This window comes from Rhinoderma darwinii, unplaced genomic scaffold (genome assembly GCF_050947455.1).
Source record: "Rhinoderma darwinii isolate aRhiDar2 unplaced genomic scaffold, aRhiDar2.hap1 Scaffold_240, whole genome shotgun sequence".
Taxonomy (NCBI): domain Eukaryota; kingdom Metazoa; phylum Chordata; class Amphibia; order Anura; family Rhinodermatidae; genus Rhinoderma; species Rhinoderma darwinii.
Window position 1 is genome coordinate 4,006 of NW_027462700.1, and position 20,279 is coordinate 24,284.

General features: G+C 40.4%; 1 protein-coding gene across 1 annotated transcript in view; it reads left to right on the forward strand.

The window, feature by feature from the left end:
- The first annotated feature begins 3,077 nt into the window (after window positions 1-3,077).
- LOC142702663 (LIM homeobox transcription factor 1-alpha-like) overlaps window positions 3,078-20,279 on the forward strand; it is a 46,668-nt gene continuing 29,466 nt past the window's right edge. The window contains exons 1-3 of the mRNA XM_075848193.1: window positions 3,078-3,204; window positions 6,143-6,230; window positions 12,610-12,790. Coding sequence (XP_075704308.1) covers window positions 6,173-6,230; window positions 12,610-12,790 — 239 coding nt within the window. The 5' untranslated portion in view covers window positions 3,078-3,204; window positions 6,143-6,172. The remainder of the gene's footprint in view (window positions 3,205-6,142; window positions 6,231-12,609; window positions 12,791-20,279) is intronic.

The following is a 20,279-nucleotide window of genomic DNA, read 5'->3' on the forward strand; positions in this document are numbered from 1 at the left end:
GAAGAGAAGCATTGGGAACCAGTTCAATGGGACAGTCATAACTCCGATGTGGAGGCAACGTCTCAGCCTCTCGTTTGCAGAAGACATCCGCAAAACTGGCATACTGAGAAGGTAGATCGGAGAGTGACTGAGGCAGAGGGGGCACAACAGGACGGACCTGTGACAGGCAATGGCTATGGCATCTGGAGCCCCATTGAAGAACCTCTCCAGAACTCCAGTCGAGTGTCGGGGCGTGTAGACGGAGCCATGGCAGACCCAGCAGGATAGGATTGATAGCCTTGGGTAGTACCAGGAAGGAGATCTGTTCTGAGTGAAGAGCTCCGACCCGTAATGTCACCGGCTCAGTGATGAGCATGATTGGATCAGGCAGCGGTAGACCATTCACAGAGGCAACTGCCAGGGGTCTCTCCAGACGGACTGTGGGTAGTTGAAACCGATCCACTAGATCCTGGTGGATAAAATTAGCAGCTGCTCCAGAGTCAAGATAGGCGGAGGAAGGATGCGATGCCTGTCCGGTGACGATGGCCACAGGTATCGATAATTTTGAAGAGGTTTTAACGTTTGGAGACGTTCCACCTAGAGTTGCCTCTCCGACCAACCCTAGGTACTGGAGTTTCCCGGTTTCTGTGGGCATTGACGCACAAAATGACCCTTGAGGCCGCAATACATGCAAAGTCCAGAGGAGCGTCTGCGCTGCTTCTCCTGTTCAGATAACCGGACTCTGTCTACCTGCATGGGTTCCTCAGGTAGCGCACTAGGAGTGGACAATTGTGGTCTCTGGGCAGGGGGTGCTGGTCTGTGGGCCCGGCTCTCCTGACGAACCTCTTGAGAGCGCTCCCGGATTCTCATATCAACCCGAGTGGCTAACAGGATGAGGGCATCCAAGGTAGAAGGAAAGTCGCGGGCTGCCAGTTCGTCCTTGATGTGAGAGGACAGTCCCTGCCAGAAGGTCGCCACCAGTGCCTCATTGTTCCATGTCAGCTCGGCTGCTAGGGTACGGAAGGAGATCGCATACTCCCCTACTGTGGAGCCTTCTTGCTTGAGGGTCAACAGAGTGGCTGCGGCAGAGGATGTTCGACCCGGCTCCTCGAACACGGCACGAAAGGACTGCAGGAACAAGGCTAGGTCAGCGGATACAGGTCCTTGTTGCTCCAAGATTGGGTTCGCCCATGCGAGGGCCTTGCCAGCGAGGAGGGAGATAATGAATGCTACTTTAGCCTCCTCGGAGGGGAAGAGATGAGGCCGTAGCCTAAAATGCACTGTGCATTGATTAAGAAATCCTCTGCATGCTCTGGGATCACCGTCGTAGCGAGGAGGAAGAGGCAGAGGAACTGAGGATCCGGAACAAACAGGGGGAGCAACAGGCAGTGGCACGGCAACAGCTTCTGGAGGAAGAACCGGGGGTGAAACAGCGAGTAGATCCAGGCGGACCAGAATAGAATTCACCGCCTCAAGGAGTTGATCCTGACGAGTGCGTAGGTCATGCATCTCTGTCTGAATCTTCTGTACTGGGGTCTTGGGCTGGCCAGCGGTTTCCATGGCCTGAGCGTACTGTCACGGACACTGGGTTTGTGGACCCACTAGGCCGCTCCGCCGTAGCAGGGAGGCAGCTGATGTTATGCTTATGTAATGTAATGCTTATGTACCTGAAATAGTCCGGACGGTGACTGTGGCTTCAGCACGGATGGAGGCAGGTGCGGAAAGTGGCGCCAGACGTGGCGGGCAGTATCCGATGAGCAGATGGCACTTGACGTGGCAGAAGACACTTGACGTGGCAGATGGTACTTGATGTGGCAGATGGCACTTGACGTGGCAGAAGACACTTGACGTGGCAGAAGACACTTGACGTGGCAGATGGAACGGGAGACACTAAGGGACCATTTGCGAGACAGACAGGGAAAAACTAACAACGCTCAGGCAAGGATCAGAAGGGCTGGGGCATTCTTATAGAGCAGGGAATCACGTGGATTAATGATCATAGTTTTCATGCGCGCACGCTCGCGCCCGCTCTTAAAGGGCCAGCGCGCGCACATGAAAACTATGATCACCCTATGGCACCCAGCCGGACGGAGCGGAAGTGAGCGCTGGCATCTCCTAGGAGGGAGACGGAGGCCAGCGCTCACAGATCGATGGCTGCGGGCGTCGGGAGGTGAGTGAACCCGACGGCCCGCGGCCATGGGCGCTACAGCTTGCACCCATGCTGTACCGGTGCTGGGTAGGATAGATAGACAGACAGACAGATAGACAGACAGACAGACAGACAGACAGACAGATAGATAGATAGATAGATAGATAGATAGATAGATAGATAGATAGATAGATAGATAGATAGATAGACAGACAGACAGACAGAGACAGAGAGAGAGAGAGAGAGAGAGAGAGAGAGAGAGAGAGAGAGAGAGAGATAGATAGATAGATAGATAGATAGATAGATAGATAGATAGATAGATAGATAGATAGATAGATAGATATGAGATAGATAGATAGATAGATAGATAGATAGATAGATAGATAGATAGATAGATAGATAGATAGATAGATAGATAGATAGATAGATAGATAGATATAGATAGATAGATATGAGATAGATAGATAGATAGATAGATAGATAGATAGATAGATAGATAGATAGATAGATAGATAGATAGATAGATAGATAGATAGATAGATAGATAGATAGATAGATAGATAGGTAGATAGGTAGATAGGTAGATAAGTAGATAGATAGATAGATAGATAGATAGATAGATAGATAGATAGATAGATAGATAGATAGGTAGATAGATAGATAGATAGATAGATAGATAGATAGATAGATAGATAGATAGATAGATAGATAGATAGATAGATAGATAGATAGATAGATAGATAGATAGATAGCTCTTATGGAATGCTAATAAAATACGATTAAGTAATTCCAATAAATGACCATTGATCCCTTAGATGAACCTTCTATAGCCTAGATGGCAAAGAATATGTAGACTTCACTTTTAACCAGCCCTCCTTTCTCCCTCACACCTCCCCTCTGTTCTTCTCCCTCTTATTCAGAAGGTGCAGTCAGATGATGGATGAGCAAGTTCTTATGATGAACTGATGAAGATTTTTGCTTTTGGTAAAGAATAACACACATCTCGGAAGGAGGGACGCACAGGTCTTAAAAGCAAAATACCCAAAAAATTGTCTTGTGATACAAACTAGTGCAAGGTAAGAAATGACGGGTCATTGATCATTGAATATTTATCATTTTATAAATTCCTCAGTAGATTGTACTTTGCGGGTTTTATGCAAGGCAGAATAGTTTAATGTTTAGACTATTTCTGAATTAAGCAAGCAATGGTGTATTTTTCTGGCATTTTTCTTGTTTTTTATATTTGGATTTTTACACTTTGTCTGGTAATTTTTTTTAATTGTTTTAGTATGTTCTAAAAATGCTAAAAAAACAACAAAAAAAACAACAACAACCATTGTGTATTGGGCAAGCAGAGAAAATAAGTCCATGTTAATATTATTGTTCCTTTAATGCTACAGGTATCAGGGGAATACAACGCCATTCAAGCAGGGGATATGGTGGTTAATGTGATCTTAATTTACCCTAGAGCCAATGGGTTTAATAAGTAGAGACACAATACCGTCAAGTTATATTGAAGCAGTTGATCTATAGAAAATTTTGACAGGGCATTTCATTTACGAAAGAATTCTTTAAGCGTGATTAACGGAAAAATGTAATGTTCATTGGAAGGAGATTATATAAGAGTCAACAAACAGATAAAGATCAAGTCAGATTTGTATTAAAAAAAAAATCCAAGTAATTAATTTTATATTACAAAAAAAAATATTCTTATAATATAAATTTGTAATATTTTGTTATATAAAATTAAATATATAAAATTAGATATAAAATATACAAATTTAGATTCATATTACATTAGTGATATCTTGTGCTATCCTTTATTTTTATAGTGCTAACCTATTCCGCAGTCCTTACACAATATATTCACTTCCGTGGGTCCCATGTAGATAATAATATTATTGGTTATTCCTATATTCCTTAAGGTCATTTAATAGGTATCATGGATTACAAAAAATGTATACAGGTAACTGTAATATTATATATTATTAGTATTATTATTCCTGTTAATAAGTGAGCCTACAATAGAATGATTAGTACTTTGGAATTGTTTACATATATATTTATAATTTAATACATAATATTATTAAATAAAACGTAATAATATTAACACAATATAATAAGCATAAAAATACAACAAATGTTAATATATTTTATTTTATTTTAACTCTATTGTGATTATATTTCTAATTCAATGTAAAACATAATTTTTATTAAGTGCATTAGCTATTATATGACACAGCATGTGGTGTAAATCAAATAAATGTTATTAATTCATTTACTATATTAAAATGATAGTATGAATAGAAGTATTATGGATATTTATATTAGTTCTAGTAGTACTCAAACATTTAAAAAAAATATATTGAGTTTTTCAGTACTGAAAAGGCAAATTCACTGGCTAATTTTACAGTTTATGGAAATTATATAATTTTTCTTATTTTTTTCCTTTAAATATAATATTAACTTAAAATGTGTAAATTCAAAAATGTGTAAATAAAAAAATAAAAAAATGTGTAGATAAATGTGTGAATAAAAACATAATAAGCCATATAACCCTACGACCCCTACACTATAATTATGTGTATGTGAATTTAAAATTGACAGTAATTTAACAAATATTAAAACTTACATATGTTTCGAAGTTCATTATATTGGGGTGGATGATAAAATTACAGTAAGAGAATAAGCACATATGTAATATAATTCTATGATAGTAGAAATCTAATATTGTAGTGTTGCTGAAAACAGTTTATATAGATAAATACTTCAAACTATAAATAATAAGTTTACTAAGTTATCTGCTTCTTTTATAGAAATGACTGTTGTAATAATCTACTTAAAAAAAATATTCATTAATTTGTTATTAATAATAGTATATCCAACTAAATGTAAAATGATTAAATAAAAATGTTAAGGTCGATCGTAAGGGCTCAGTTACTTAAGGGCTCAGTTTATTTTAAAGAAAAAACAGAGGATTTTATCCCAGCCCTGTATTACAATATCGGAAATGAAGCCATCAACAGGCTGCTGTCTATGGATCTGCTGTTGTTATATTGACTACACTGTATATTCATTATTTAAAGGGTTTTCTCATGAAGACAACCCTTGTCCATATGCCTTATTAGGTCGTATGGGGTTCATAGACAGGGGGATCCCTGGATCGGGACCACCCACTATAAACCAGAACGGAGAACAAATCTGTAAGAGAAATTCCTGCTCGGGCGAATATCTAACCGGCCGCATTGTAATACTACGTTTCCCCTGCAGTGGCCACTGTGGGTGTGATTGTTTCATTTACACCCTTATACTCCTGCAGTCTGATTTCCCAACACATTAAAACATAAAACAATTGTTATCTATTAATAATGTTAATCAGACTATTTGGAAATGTTAATGTGCACCAGGTATTCATATTTTAATAAGACAAGTCCTAGATATTCATACAGACCATATGTAAAATAAAAACCAAAGCCATAATAATATTAACCTGCTTGTTGACAGTTTTAATGTAAAAAAAAAGAGTTAAAAATATCGCTAGATTTCACATGTTCGGGTTATACAAGTCTAACCGCCTTATTAATGTAAGATGCGGATATTTTGTCCATTTCGTCTTTACGTAAATAAATTGTGAGCCTTGATAATTTCATATTCTTTCATTCTGTTTGATTTTATTCTCCCCCACTGCTGCTTCTTCATCATTTTTTGTACTGAGAATGTCTATAGGTTTTCATGCTCATATCTCTATATCTTCCTTGATGGATGACACAAAGGAATGTATAGGAAGAGCTAACCCATACAGTAAGAGTTTCAGTATTAGGCCAGTGTACGGATATAGAACATAAATATAAAATCAGATAAAAACTTTTATTGGGTTCAGTGAAACAGAATTTCGATCAGGTCTGATAAGCAACAATAAAAGGATATAAAACATATTATTTTACAAAATATGTAAGGTCTTTAACCTATGAAGGAAGGTTCTCCGGTTGACTTTCTTGCATGCGTTCTTCTCAGGTGTTGGATGTAATCACTAAATATTTTACTATGAAGACAGAAAGTACTCCCTCTTCGTGCCAGGAACATTCCCCCTTTCATGGTCTGGGTGAGTAATTACATTGTAAACTTCAATTGTTGCTATAGCTTTCTTATAAAATATCAACTGGTGTTCTCCTGGCTCAAGACTGACACCAATTAGTTCATCATTTCCTCAAAGTGATAATTTTGCAAATATTTTTGGATGAAAATGATTAAATACTAATTATTGTTCAAAACAGGGTCCTACTCAGTGGTGTAGATATAGAGGATGCCGGGACTTTAGTCAGATCTGGGCCCTAGTGCTCGAGGGGCCCAAATGCTCCTCTGCCACATGAGAGTACATCACTACTATAAATGTCATTGAGGACCTACTCAGTGGTGTAGCTATAAAGGGGTGCAGAGATTTAAAGTGCACCTGGGCGCTATTGCTTGAGGGGTCCAAAGTATCTCCTGCCATGTAAGAGGACATCACTACTATAAAGAACACTTGGGGTCCTACTCAGTTTTGTAGTTTTAGAGCATTTCAGAGGCTGCAGTCACACCTGGGCTACAGTGCTTAAGGGTCCAGATGTCTCCCCTGCCACATAAGAGGACATCAGTTGACAGTATCGGGGTGGCGGGTAGTAGACATTTTGCATTTGGGCCCACGAGTTTCAAACTATTTCTCTGGCCCCACTAATATAGTAAAGGTTTTTTAGGCCTCTTTGGTCCACGTGTGTCAATATACATTAGTCTCCATAATTAAATATTGGGGAATTTTCTTTATTCTCATTCGGTAAGCAAACAAAATTGGAGATAAACATTTTTCACTTATTTATATCTTGTATATCGTAGAATACACATTTATACATTTTTTGTCCTAAGCCCTTATTAGGGCTCATTTCCTTCCAAGTAATATTTATACATAGATAGAATCTGTAAAAAGAAAGTTACTTTGTGAAGCAGAACAAAAACACCCTTTTATGGGCCCAAAGTCATTTCTAGGAACAACAACTTAAGTCAAAGACTTTGAGGATCTAGAATCATTTAAATTTGGATCAATTTCAGATGTAACTGATCTTAGTTGTATGTGTAGACACCAAATATGGGTCTACCAAACCAGCCACAGATCCTAAGCCAGAGGTTCCTGAACTGTAGTTGGCAAAGGATTGAGAATAAATTTGGGAATAAGTTTTAGAACTCGTGATTTAGTTCTGAATTTATAATATAGTTCTAGCGGATATGTCATCAGACTATGCTGTCCTACTTATGGGCAGCATAGTGTGGGGACAGGTCCACTCTACTATTAGCCAAATGGCACAAAATATTGTGTCCTGTTTGGCTAATAGGAGCTATGAAAGATTACTGTGGACTCAGCAGCTAGTCATAAATCACTGGTGAGAGGGGTAGGGGGAGGCGGGAAGCGATCGCCCTCATAAATACACTGGACTTATAACTATGTCAAATCAGAATATGGATCCATTATGTGTTCCAGACCCAAGCTGTGAGCCCTGGAACTAGACAAGTAGTATATTTTTTCGCAATATTAAAATAAAGGCATGGGTATCTCAAAGCTTTCCCATGTTAAATTCCCATGTTAAACATAAGTCGTAAGACTTTTCCAATGTATAACTTATGTATAAATTCTGAATTAGCGGTAATTCTTCATTAAGTAGGTGACAGCCACAACGATCAGCGTCAGTGGAGTAGCTATAGGGGTCGCAGTGGTAAAACTTGCGACCTGGCCCCAAAGCCAAGGGGCCCGGAGGGAAGGCCTGGCAGCACCACTTCCGTATAACAACTGCTGTACAAGCAGCAGTATGAATGGAGGAGACCCATGCTTCCTCCAAGCAGGAAAGAGATTTTGCCCACCAGTCAGGCCTGGGAATTACTGGATAACTGCTTCAGTTGTGTAATTTGATCCTGATTACCAGAAGCGAATCCCCATTCCATGGAGACTTCAGAGGGCCATGGCCATTGCTACAATCTCCCAAGTGCTGCCCCATTTCCTTCCCTGCATTTGCTGTTGTAGGGTATAGTATGTTTGTTTAGTTTTTTTACAAATATCACAGCAAAACGGCACAATTTTTGGCATGATTTTCTCAATGGCTGCAAAACCATAATTGCCGTAATTACGAAAATGTATGCAAAAATGCCACAATTTTGCCTCAAATCGCTGTAAACAAATAAAGATACAAAATTGTGAAAAAAAACAAAACAATTCATGCAAATATATACTCTAAGACCATGTTCACACGCTGAGGATTCCATCAGGATTTAGGCGTGGATTCCATTGCTATACCCTCACAGAACCTGCTGACGTTTCAACGGCAATGCATGTGAATAGGATATTTTATACATCATTTACAGGCCCAAAACAGATGTTGCAAAATTGGTGTGTAATACAAGCAGATTTTGCCACAGATTTGTTGCGGATTTACCACTGACTCACAGCAAAATCCGCTGTGGATAAAATCTGCTGTGTCTAAGTCCCCCCGCTGCCTTTATGGATTGAATATGCCAACAAAAGTCTAGTGAGTGCTGCAGATTTTCTTCCTTTGGATATGTTCTAATTGAATTTTCTGGGTATAACATTATTATTTCAGTACTACATGAATATATATTCTGTGCAATGTATAGCAGTGGTCTGGACGGATTTTAATCTGGTAGGACCCGACCTCCTATTTCTAAATGGTTCCTGTCAGATAAAACCTATTACATCTGCCATGGACCGGTACCATATACAGTACACTATATAGTATGGTGGAATTTTTTATATCTAAAGGGTATGGCGGATTATTTATATGTACAGTAAATGGTAGCATTATTTATGGGTACAGTATATGCAAGTACTTGTACCCATGTGCATTTATACAGGGTGAGATTTTGTCATAGATGTAAGGCTTCCCACACACGAGCGCGTTCGGTCTGTGATGTATGGTCAGTATGTCGGCAGTATTTCCCAGACCGAACACAGTGCAGGGAGGAACGCTACTAGCATTATAGTTATGTACGATGCTAAGAGTCCCTGTCTCGTTGCAGAAAAACTGTCCCGTGCTGAAAACATGATTACAGTACAGGACCGTTTTCCCGCAGCGAGGCAGGGACTCCTAGCATCGTACATAACTATGATGCTAGTAGTGTTTCTTCCTGCACTGAGTTTGGTCCGGGAAATACTGCCGAAATACGGTCATGGACCGAACATGCTCGTGTGTACCTTAGGGATAGGAGGGGGGGGGGCTCTAGATATGTTTTGCACCAGGGCCCATGAACTTTTATCTACACCTCTGATCAGCATGAAATGCTTTCCCACTAGTTGCAACTTTTTAACTTCTCTTCACCCGACCATTATGTGAAGGGAATTATGCTGCAGTTGGACAGTGTGCCTGCTTTGTATCATGGGTCCAAACTTATTTGGTTCTGTATGTCTCTCTTTTTACATAGACAGTTGGGTTGAGCAGGACTGGATCAAGGTTGGTGGAGGCCATTGGGCAAAAATTTGGTCTGGTCCCTGTTTTTAAGTAGCAGTGTCATATAAGACATGGCTAAACTTAAAGCAGTTGTACAGAATGAGAGTAACAAAGCGGGTTTCTTCCAAAAACAGTGCCAAATCTGTCTTTGGGGGAACCAAGAATGAATGAGAGTTTGCACAGATCCAGGTGTGTCTGTCAGACACTTTTACTTCTCTCTTGGCGCCAGCAAATTTTCTGCCACCGGATTACTTCTAGTTAATAGTGCAGGCAGATGGGCCAACTGAGCTTCATACAAGTAGAATAAATTCACTAAATCCTCCATAAGAATTTCTTCTGACACGTCTCTGCCAATAATTTATTCTCTTCTAATGAAACATTTATATTTATATTGGAGGTAAACTTTACTACATTTCAAACTATGTCTCGATTCCAGGAGTGTCAGTGAAGTGCTGGAGGGACCTGGGTAGTGAGGGCCCCCCAGGCAATTGTCTCTTTTGCCCTGTCTATAATCCAGCCCTGGGGATAAGGTCCAACAACACCAATCCAATGCTGTGATTGCAAGACAGACAGAGCTAGTCAATCCTTCTATTAGGGGACGCAGTAACTAATAGTTGGGAAAGAGTAGGAAATTTTAAAGGGATATTCCAATCTCAGATATTTATGGCACATCCTCAGGATATGCCATAAGTGTCTGATATGTGCAGGTCCCAACTCTGGGACCCTCACATATCTGGAGAAGGTCGGTGAATGAATGGAGAGGTGGCCGCAAATTTGCGTGCCTCTCTCTTTCACTTCTATGGCAGTTATGGAAACACCGGAACGTAGCCACCATCACTACTGAGGAATCTTAGGGTGTATTCACATGTTGCGGTCATATTGTGGTATCGAATGCGATATGACCACAACATGTAAATACATGGATGGCCATGTAATACTACATTTTACCTGCAGCGCTTTCCCAATGAAAATCATCAATTTCCCAGGGGTGCGGGACCCGGGGCGATTAGCTGATTGTTATAGCAGTCGCATTGTTAAAGGTGTTGTCTCTGATGACAGGAATTTACCTGAAAGTCTAGCACCTGGATGGTCCACAACAGGCTTTTGGCTGCCTGAAGTCCATAGTGAAGCCCCCTAATTGTGTCTGAATTGACGTCTGATGGTTTGGAATAACCAATGATCCGGCATCAGTCCTAGATTATGAATATGTGTTCATATTTGTATAAAAAAAATCAATCTATGACATCCACACAATGCAAGAAGCGATGATTCATAGAGCAGGCACATAAAGGGGTTAACAGCGCTGAGGTCACAAAGTTGAAACTCACTCCACTTGTGTTTGTATTGAAGATTGACTTTATGAAGGTCAAGTTTAGCCCTGTGTACATAGGACGGATATTCTCTCTGCCTCCACATTTCGAATGCTTCATCACTATCTTTGAAGGGATGCCAGAGATGAAGTACCAGATAAAATCAGACACAAACCTACATGCTTTTATTTCCTGCGGTAAACAGATGTATTTCCATTTTACACTTGAATACAGTTAATATGATGGTGGCGGAGAAGTATGGAGAAAATCTTTATTTTTATTAAAAATTTTGTCGGCTCAAGGGTGGCATTTGTGTCCAAAAGTATTGCAAAAAATAGATCTGACAATAAAAACAAAATCCCTAATAAAGAATGAGAGAATTTCCAAAAAGTTCCATAAACATGGCAGTATGGAGATTGTAAGGTGATCATAAAAATAATGATTGGGCCCTGATGAGACGAATGTTCATACATTGTAGTGTTTGTGTCCACACCTCATACATACAAAGATATTTTTCAATGGTCGGAGTGATTTTACCAAAAGTCAATCCAATTTCACATTTACATTATTATAATTAGGAAATTCTCTGCCGATTACTTAGAGGTGGTGTGATTACCAGTACTGACCAATAATAATTTTTGTTTGCGGGTCCAATAAACTTCTTGACAATAAAATATATATGTGTAAGTTTATGGTAATGGTTCGGTTGTGAAAAATAACTATTAGCTAAATTGGCATTTGGCTGACAGCCGTCTCTTGTGTAAGGCCAGATCTAGATCTGGAGGAAGATGGTGTTCCAATCATTGAAGGGGTAAAACCTGTTGCCCTGTAGGTCAAGCAGAAGATAGCTCTGTTCTGCCCAGTAAAATGATTTCAAAAGAAAATGCCTATGGGTAACTAGGTCTAAAGTCGGCTATAGATGAGAGATATTTGTTGGCAAATTTAGGCAATTTTGGTGGGATCTGACAGCAATTTAAATCTTGCAGGAGATAAGCGCTGCCTCCCCGCTCCCTGCTGAAATAAATATGCACACTCGGCTGGTCTGATGTTTACGGGAGTGTTGGAAGAGATGGCTGTCAGACCAACAAACCAACAGGTGTTTCAAGTGTATAGCCATGTCTATGGTCCTCCATACACATTAGAAATTAGATTGCAGATCCCACCAAAATTCCCTGGATTTGCATAAAAAATATCTCATCTCTATGGCCAAGGTTGATCATTTGGGCCATTGAAGGTGCCCCCATCAACCTCATAGTGCCATAATCTGTAACATGTAGAGAGGCTTGAATTTTCCAACTGATCATTCATCTCTGGTGTGACATTATATTTCTTGACAAAGGAACTACACAGCTAAATATTTGAGCTCAATCCAATGTTCAGGCTAATATTTTTTTCCCGTCCAGCCATGGCATGGCCACCTGCTGAGCAAGGAACAGCATTCACTTGAAAGGGGTTGGCTGTAGAACAACAGCCAGGTGGCCAGGAGCGCCGCTGTGGAGTAAAAACTTGGGACTAAATAATCACTATGGCACCCATAATGTTCTGTATCAATGGGAGTGATGACATATTTTAGGGACATGCCATCACTTTATCAGATGGGAATTACCGATAGAATAACATTAGTTTGAATATATTGTGGATGACACGTAAAACTTAACATTAAGAGGTTTTTAATATGTTGTTTCAGATCATAAGATGAATGAACCGTGTGCAGGTTGTGGATGCACTATCTCAGACCGGTTCCTGCTCAGAGTGAACGATAGATCATGGCATGAGTGTTGTGTTAAGTGTGTAGCCTGCCTGCAAATACTCTCTGGGACCTGCTATTATCGCAACCGACAACTGTACTGCAAGGAAGACTATGAAAAGTAAGTGAACCTGCATAATCAGATCTTAGATTTTTTTATTTTCAAACATGTGCGTAAAAGTGTAACTTGGCAAATGGGGCAAAGCTTCTAAAAGGGGGCAGGACTTATTGCAGGTAGATCAATAGGGGAGGGCTCCTGCTGCAGCCAGTTACCTTAGAGTCATTGATGGATCTGATATGAGGTTTGTGAGAGGGTGGGGGATGGATGATCTCCAGGGACACATATAGAAGATGTTTTGATTGCAATATGACAAAGTGTATGGTCAAAGGAGAGGACAATATTCAGGGAGGAATTACTTACTTTCAGGATGAGCTTATGTATGAGCTTATGTATAGCTTATACTGCAAACCAACCAATCTACAGACTTTGAATGAGGTGGATATTAGAGACTTGCACGATAGAAAATCTCATATATCTATGATGAAGTGTAAATTTAAACAAGAGAACTTAAAAAAATAACTCCACCCGAGTGTTCTGCAGTCCTCAAAGTGAAGGTTTGTGGGATGAGGAATAAGGACAGATAAACCAACAGCTGCATCGGGGTCCTCACAAGTAAGATATAATGTGGGGTGATGAAAAGCTTTAATCTCACACGTGGACCCTCTTCCTCTCCCTCTGTCCCAGGTCACAGACTTTCCTTGGCACCTGATTTAAGGCATGAGATCCTTGAGCGCCCAGACTGAGTTTTATCACAGGAGGAGTAGGGGTGGGTTTGACAGAAACCATTTCATCGTCCAACCCTCCTCCACAACCAAGTAATCTGAACGCTTTTCTTTTGCCAGATCAAAAAGTTATATTTAACACATATTAACTAATCCTATTTTCAGTTAACTGTGTGTCATATTTTCAGTGTTTTTACATCGAAAATTCTAGTTTCGAAATATTCTGTACTAATCGTGTTCATTGAAGTGAATAGTTAGGATAAGTGATTCCCTGAGTTCAGCTTTGGTAAAATTTTTGCAATACATGACCAATGAATCTATTTACAGTAGAATCTCCATCAGAATTTAAATCTGACCTGGGGTTTGGATAATATATTAGAGAATTGCATTATTTGTGAGAATCAGTGGTACATAGAAAAGAAGGTGCTCCACAGCAAAGATCAAAATGGGCCCCCATTATGATGCCAGGTTTTGTTTTTCCCCCGTCTTTTACATCTTTTCCATGACCCTTGGGCCAATTCCCAACCACCTTGTTTGCTAACAATGCAATGCCTTTGGAGAGGTGCGTCCTGCACCTGTTCTCGACACAGAGTAACAAAGGGTATGAGACAATGAGTCAGGGCCCCATAGCAGACGCATGATCTTCCTCTATAGTATGTAGACCCTTGAGTAGAATCTCCTTCTGTAACCCAATTTGTAAAAACAATAAAACAATAGTAAAAACTTCATAGGAGCTTACTGAAGATGGATTTATCATTGCGTTCTATGGAAGCTGTATAGATCTGTCTTCAGTAAGCTCTCCCTAGTGGCGGTGCAGGCGTCCAGAATGTCATAATTTAACTTAATTGGCTGTGTGGTGGGAAGTAGGGGATTTCAAGCTCTGTATCAGGCCCTGCCCTATAAAGATACATTATTTAATCAGCACAAAATTAGGACCTAAAAATGAAATGATGTTCAAAGTTAGTGGAACACTTTACAGTGAGTGTTGTGCAGACCTTTATATTTCAAATTGATCTGCTTCTCTTAAAACATAGGCTTTTTTTTGGTAGGGTAATATAGTTAAACAAAATGCTATAGGTGGGGATAGACCACTCCTTGGTTCAGCCTGCTCCATTCCTATAGGAATAGATATCATTCTATGATAGAGATTTTGATTTTCAGCCCTACACTACAAAATTATAGTTGAATTGGCTGCAACTATTTTGATTCAGCTCAATTTTTATAAATGTTACCAATGACCTCTTTTTAATGGAATATTGCACCTCATGATACAGCGGCACTTTAGACAAAGGCATCTATAAAGCGCCAGAGGGGAGTTAGAATAGCGGACACAGGAGTTTGGCATCCTATCAGTCTCCTCCAATCAGTGGCACTGTTATCTATTTTAGCTCCCTTGGGTGTCTTTTAGATGCCTCTATCTACAGTTACAGTGGCACTTTAAAGAGCATTTCCAAATAGCTATGACAATTCTCCTATCTATTCAGATCTATGTTTTGTCCAAAGGGTGCAGTATTAGGGCTGGAGTGGTACAGATATTCAACTTAGGCCCTATTCCCATCATGTTTAGACTTTCTGTCGGAGGTATACGCTGGGAAGACCCCCGACGCATACCTCTGACAAAAAGCCCAAACGAATCCCTGGCAAAGCAACAGCTACTGATCTGCCCCGGGACTCCAGCACTGCTCCTGACGTCACTATCGATATATGGACAGTGACATCAGGAGCAGTGCTGGAGTCCCGGGGTAGAGCGCTAGCTGATGCTCTGCTCGTTGACTCCAGCGATAGGAAACTCTTGACGTCACTGTCTATATATGCACAGTGACATAAGGAGGTTTCCCAGGGCCAAAGTCTACTAGCGCTCTGCCCAAGGACCCCAGTGCTTTGGAGTCTCCTGACGTCATTGTCCATATAAGGACAGTGACATTAGAAGCTTTAATAGTGCTGTAGTCCCGGGCAGAGCAACAGTTAGCGTTCTGCCCCGGGACTCCATCACTGCTTCTAATGATCAGGCTTTTCCTATCGCTGGAATTCCTGAACAGAGCATCAGCTAGCTAGCACTCTGCCCCAGGACTCCAGCACTGCTTCTGGTGTCACTGTCTATATATGGACAGTGGCATCACGAGCTTCCATGGCGCTGGAGTCCCGGGCAGAGCAACAGTTTGCGCTCTGCCCCAGCACTGCTTCTAACATCACTGTCCATATATGGACAGTGGCGTCAGGCGTTTCCTGTTGCTAGAGTCCCCAAGCAGGGCATCAGCTAGCGCTCTGCCCCGGGACTCCAGCACTGCTTCTGGAGTCACTGGCCATATATGTACAGTAGCATCTGACACCCATTAGCTCCCATGTTAAAAAGCGTATGCCGTGTGTTATAAGTTTTTTTTGTGGGATCCTTCAGGATGGAATAGCGTAATCTTCTACTCTATTCCATCCTTCAAAAGAAAAAGGTATATCGATGTATACCAGCCTGAGGGAGGCTAAATGGACACTCTTTTCGTCTCTGTCGGGATAATGGAGCCCTATGAACAAATTTATCTTGTACGTTGGGAGCTTTCCCGACGTACAAGATAAACGTAGGGTAATAACGTGATGTGAATGGGGCCTTAGTTTGTCAATGGCGGAATACACTTAAAAGAGCTCATAAAGAGAACACCTGTCTATATGCCCTATTAGAGCAAATGGAGGACATAGAGAGGGGTCCCCCTCTATGATTCAGAACGGAGAGCCATTCTGTATGAATGGCTGCTACGGCCACTGCAGGGGAAATGCCTGGCTGGCCACGGTTTCCAGCTGCAACATCAGTGATGACTTTCGTAAGCAACCAATATGATCAAATCGGTGGTCATTTCCCTTCCCCCATTTCCTTTGACCATTCATACAAAGTGCATTACTTAGTTGGGAGCAACAAAGAATCCAGCCGTTAATATTAATTGTGACTATTTCGGTTATGTCTTTACTTACAGATGAGTGTAGAAGAAATAGCCACGCAATGCGTTTATCTATGTGTTTGCTTTAAGAATAAAGTGTGACCAATGCCTAATTCCTTTTTATCCTATTTCCCTTCTATGCCTGAGCTTTAAATTTGCATATTGCCTTTGCATTGACTTAATTTTTATTTGACTTCCTGGGTAACCTCTTTCACAGTTTTAATCCCGCATCCTAGAAATGTAATTAAACGCTCCTCATACATGTTTAATATCTTCCCTCTCCCTCTGACTTTATTACAGCTGTAATAAAAGACAATTTTGAGAGCAATCCCATGGGTATTCCTCTTCCCTCATGGTAATAGCCCCTGGCATTTCACCACAATGCACCTTCACAGGATATTGAAGTTGTTCGAGTTTTTTTGTAGAGATGCTAGATAAGAACCCGTGTTTGTACACAGACCTCAAAAACAGTTGTACAGCAGAAGGGTAAAAGGTTGGAACAGAGAATCGGAGATTCCCTTTGTACTATAAACAATGAACCACCTTACGTACTCTGCTCCTTATAGATGTAGAACATTATATAATGTGTAATAATCAAAGATGCAGATCATTCCACCTATAGATCATATGATGCTCTGTCAAATAAGATGGGAGGAGAGAGATCAAGAATCGGTTACCACAGTCCAGGAAAAGTATTTTAGAGTTTACATCGACCGCTCTTTGGTTCTGATCAGGTAGTTTTGTAACCAGAGTGATGTTCCCTCACTACCTTGGTAGGTGGACTAAAGAAGGAGTCACTTCAGGACCATGAAAAATGTAGAGGAGATTACTAAAAGAGTTGTTCAGGGCTATAATACATATAGAAAATGTTTTGTTATGGCAGTGGTTTCCCGACTGTGGCAGAACGACAACTCCTAGCATGCCGGCTATAAGGGTATGCTGGAAGATGTAGTTTGGCCACAGCTTTCAGAGCCATATGTTGGAGATCATGGCTTACTGTAATATACAACTCAATTAAAGAAAGAAAAAATGATACTGTTTATGTACTCTATATAAATTGCTTGTGAGGCAAGCGTTGGACTAACCATTTAAGCAATCGGGTACTGCCTGAGGACCTAGAGCATCAGTGGGGCCCACAGCCCTCAAATCTAGATTCTGCAACATATATATTTATAGGGGTTGCAGCTCCAGTTTTATATATGGTACAACTGTGTGAAGGGAAGCAGAAGATTTTAGTAAGGGCCCAGGCAATAATCAGTTCACCCATGCGTGAGGCCACTTACTGAAAATTGGGTACATTGTTGGGCACCACTCGGTAGTAAGGGTATAAAAGAGCTGGGGTGGGTTTAAAGTCATGTTCCACAGAAGGTAGTAATGGTAAAACAAATGTTAATATCAACAGTTATGGTTATTAAAAATATCGTTTGGAGATAATTCGACCACGAAAATGTATCTACTTAGCTTAGTGGGGTGAAAAATACCGCCCGAATGCTGACAAATGCTAGACCTGATAGAGCTAGATAGATTTTGCTTAGTTTTTTTTACCCATGTGACCAAGGAAATATAAACCCAAAGGGAACTCTAGAGAAGAAGTTTTTCACGTGGGGTCCATGGACCCCAGAGAGATCCATTATCTTAAATAGTTTGATGCCAAATTTATCAAAATGGCGCACGTTGCGTGATACGCTTGGCGAAAATTGCAAGGCATGTTTGACACTTTTCTCTTTCTTACACCACATAATGGCTGGCACACATGTACATCATTAAAGGGGTTGTCTCAGATTTTTTTGAAACTTCAGAACCTGCAGTATATGTTAAAGAATAAAAAAAAGACTACTCACCTTTTAAATCTCCCGCTCCAGGGCCGATGCTCCAGTGGTCCCCGATTCCTGCAATGACATCAAGTTCATCGTTGACGTGACCTGCAGCCAATTACTGGCCTCAGCATTGAGGCCTGCATGTAGGGCATGTGACATCTGAGCCCCGTAATTGGATACAGCAGTCACATAAATGATGAATGTGATGTCATCGCTGCAGGACCGGCGAGGACCACCAGAGCATCGGCACTGGAGCAATGGGGGATTTAAAAGGTGAGTAACTATTTTATTTTATAACATTTACTGCAGGTCCTGAAGTATTTAAAAATCTCGGACAAGCCCTTTAAATTGTGCCATAAAATAATCCACACCGCTGATAATTTGTCCCATTTTACAACTTCACTTAGTCACGCACCTTTTTCTAGATGCTTTCAAAATCCTTGAGGTAGGTGTAAAAAAAAGTCTAAAACACATCATAAATTTGTACACCCAATGGTCTCTATATTTCTGCCACAATTTACAAAAAAAATTCTGGTGCATTTCACTTAATTAGTCTCACTCATTATTTTGAGAAGGGTTCATAGACTTCACTAGACTACCAAAGGGCTCCATACCAAACAAAATGTCATGAAACCCAACTCTAGAAGATCCAGCCTCTAATGTGTTAATGGGAAGTCACCCCTTCCCCCGCCTTCAGTCTTACTTACCTGGTTTCCTTTTAAACAAAGTAAATTACACCCTAGACAAAACCAAGTTTAGGCTTTAATTTCCCATATTGGTCTGTAGTATTTTTGGCCTATCGTTTTGGCTACTTTTATCCTTTAGCATGACATAGTTACATAGTTTGAAAAAACACAGGTCCATCAAATGCAAACTTTCTTAATTCATTACACGTCTTTACGTACTAAATTAGTTCAATGTTATTTGTCAGTAAATAAACACCTAGCCTTTTTTAAAAGATGACGTAGTATCTGCCATCACTACCTTTTGGGGTAGAGCATTCCATAGTTTAACTACTTTAACCGTAAAGAACCCTTTCCTATAGCCTAATATGAGACGTCTTTCTTTCACACACATTTATAGGATGCAGCAGAAGGAGACAATGGAAGGATATTTTATTTTGCACCCATCAGTAGGGAAAAAGAAATTGAATCCAATGTACTGTCCCCCATTTATTCTGTGGATGTATCATCAGGATTATGATATGGCCAAACATGATTGATATGGGAGAGACGGGGATTATATGGTCATCCCATCACTATATCTTGTGTTGTTATTGGGGTTTATGTGAAAAATATGTCCAAATTTTATAGTAATAATAATTGTATCTCTCTTTTATGAAAGAACATATAATTACTGATCCTTTTTAGAGGTTTCAGAAAATCGAGGTAATGAGCGCTCGTACTAGTATAAGCCGAGGATGGTATGTTTTGCTGGTGCAGCCTCCTTCATCTATTGCAAGTCCCAGAGGGAGAGACTTTTATTAGCATCCAGCAGCAATAAGACTAGCCGCTGAGGATTCTGGGAAATTTTAATAAAGAAGACAAGGCTGTGAAATGTAATCAAATGTCTGATCAGATTACCTGATGCCTTAGAGTCACAGATCTCATAAAATCGTAGGGACGTCACTTACTCAAACACTCAGAGAGAGGAAGAAGCTGTGAGGTCTAGTGCTCAGTATGGTAATGCCTACTTCATAGATAGCGCTATTCTTTTTAGGAAACCATCCAGGATCTGAATAAAGGAGGGGGGAATTATTTTAACCCATTACAGCCCAGTGGGACTATTAATGCTTAGCGCCTGCCTTGGCAGACAAGACATAATGGGAATCACTAGAAGGACTCAACATCTTGGTGGCCCATAGTCCACCTAGTCATAGAAAAATAGGGAGAGAGGGGTTTCTTTGACAGTGATCATGCTAAATGAAGCTATCACACCATACAAATGAATGTATTTTATCATTTCTATAGGTTTTATATCCCATCATTATTAGATATGGTGGCATGTAAAGTCATTGGCTGTTTGGTGAAGGACTTTTTTATTTACCACAGCCTAGGACATCCAAATTATGGCTCTGGTTATATGC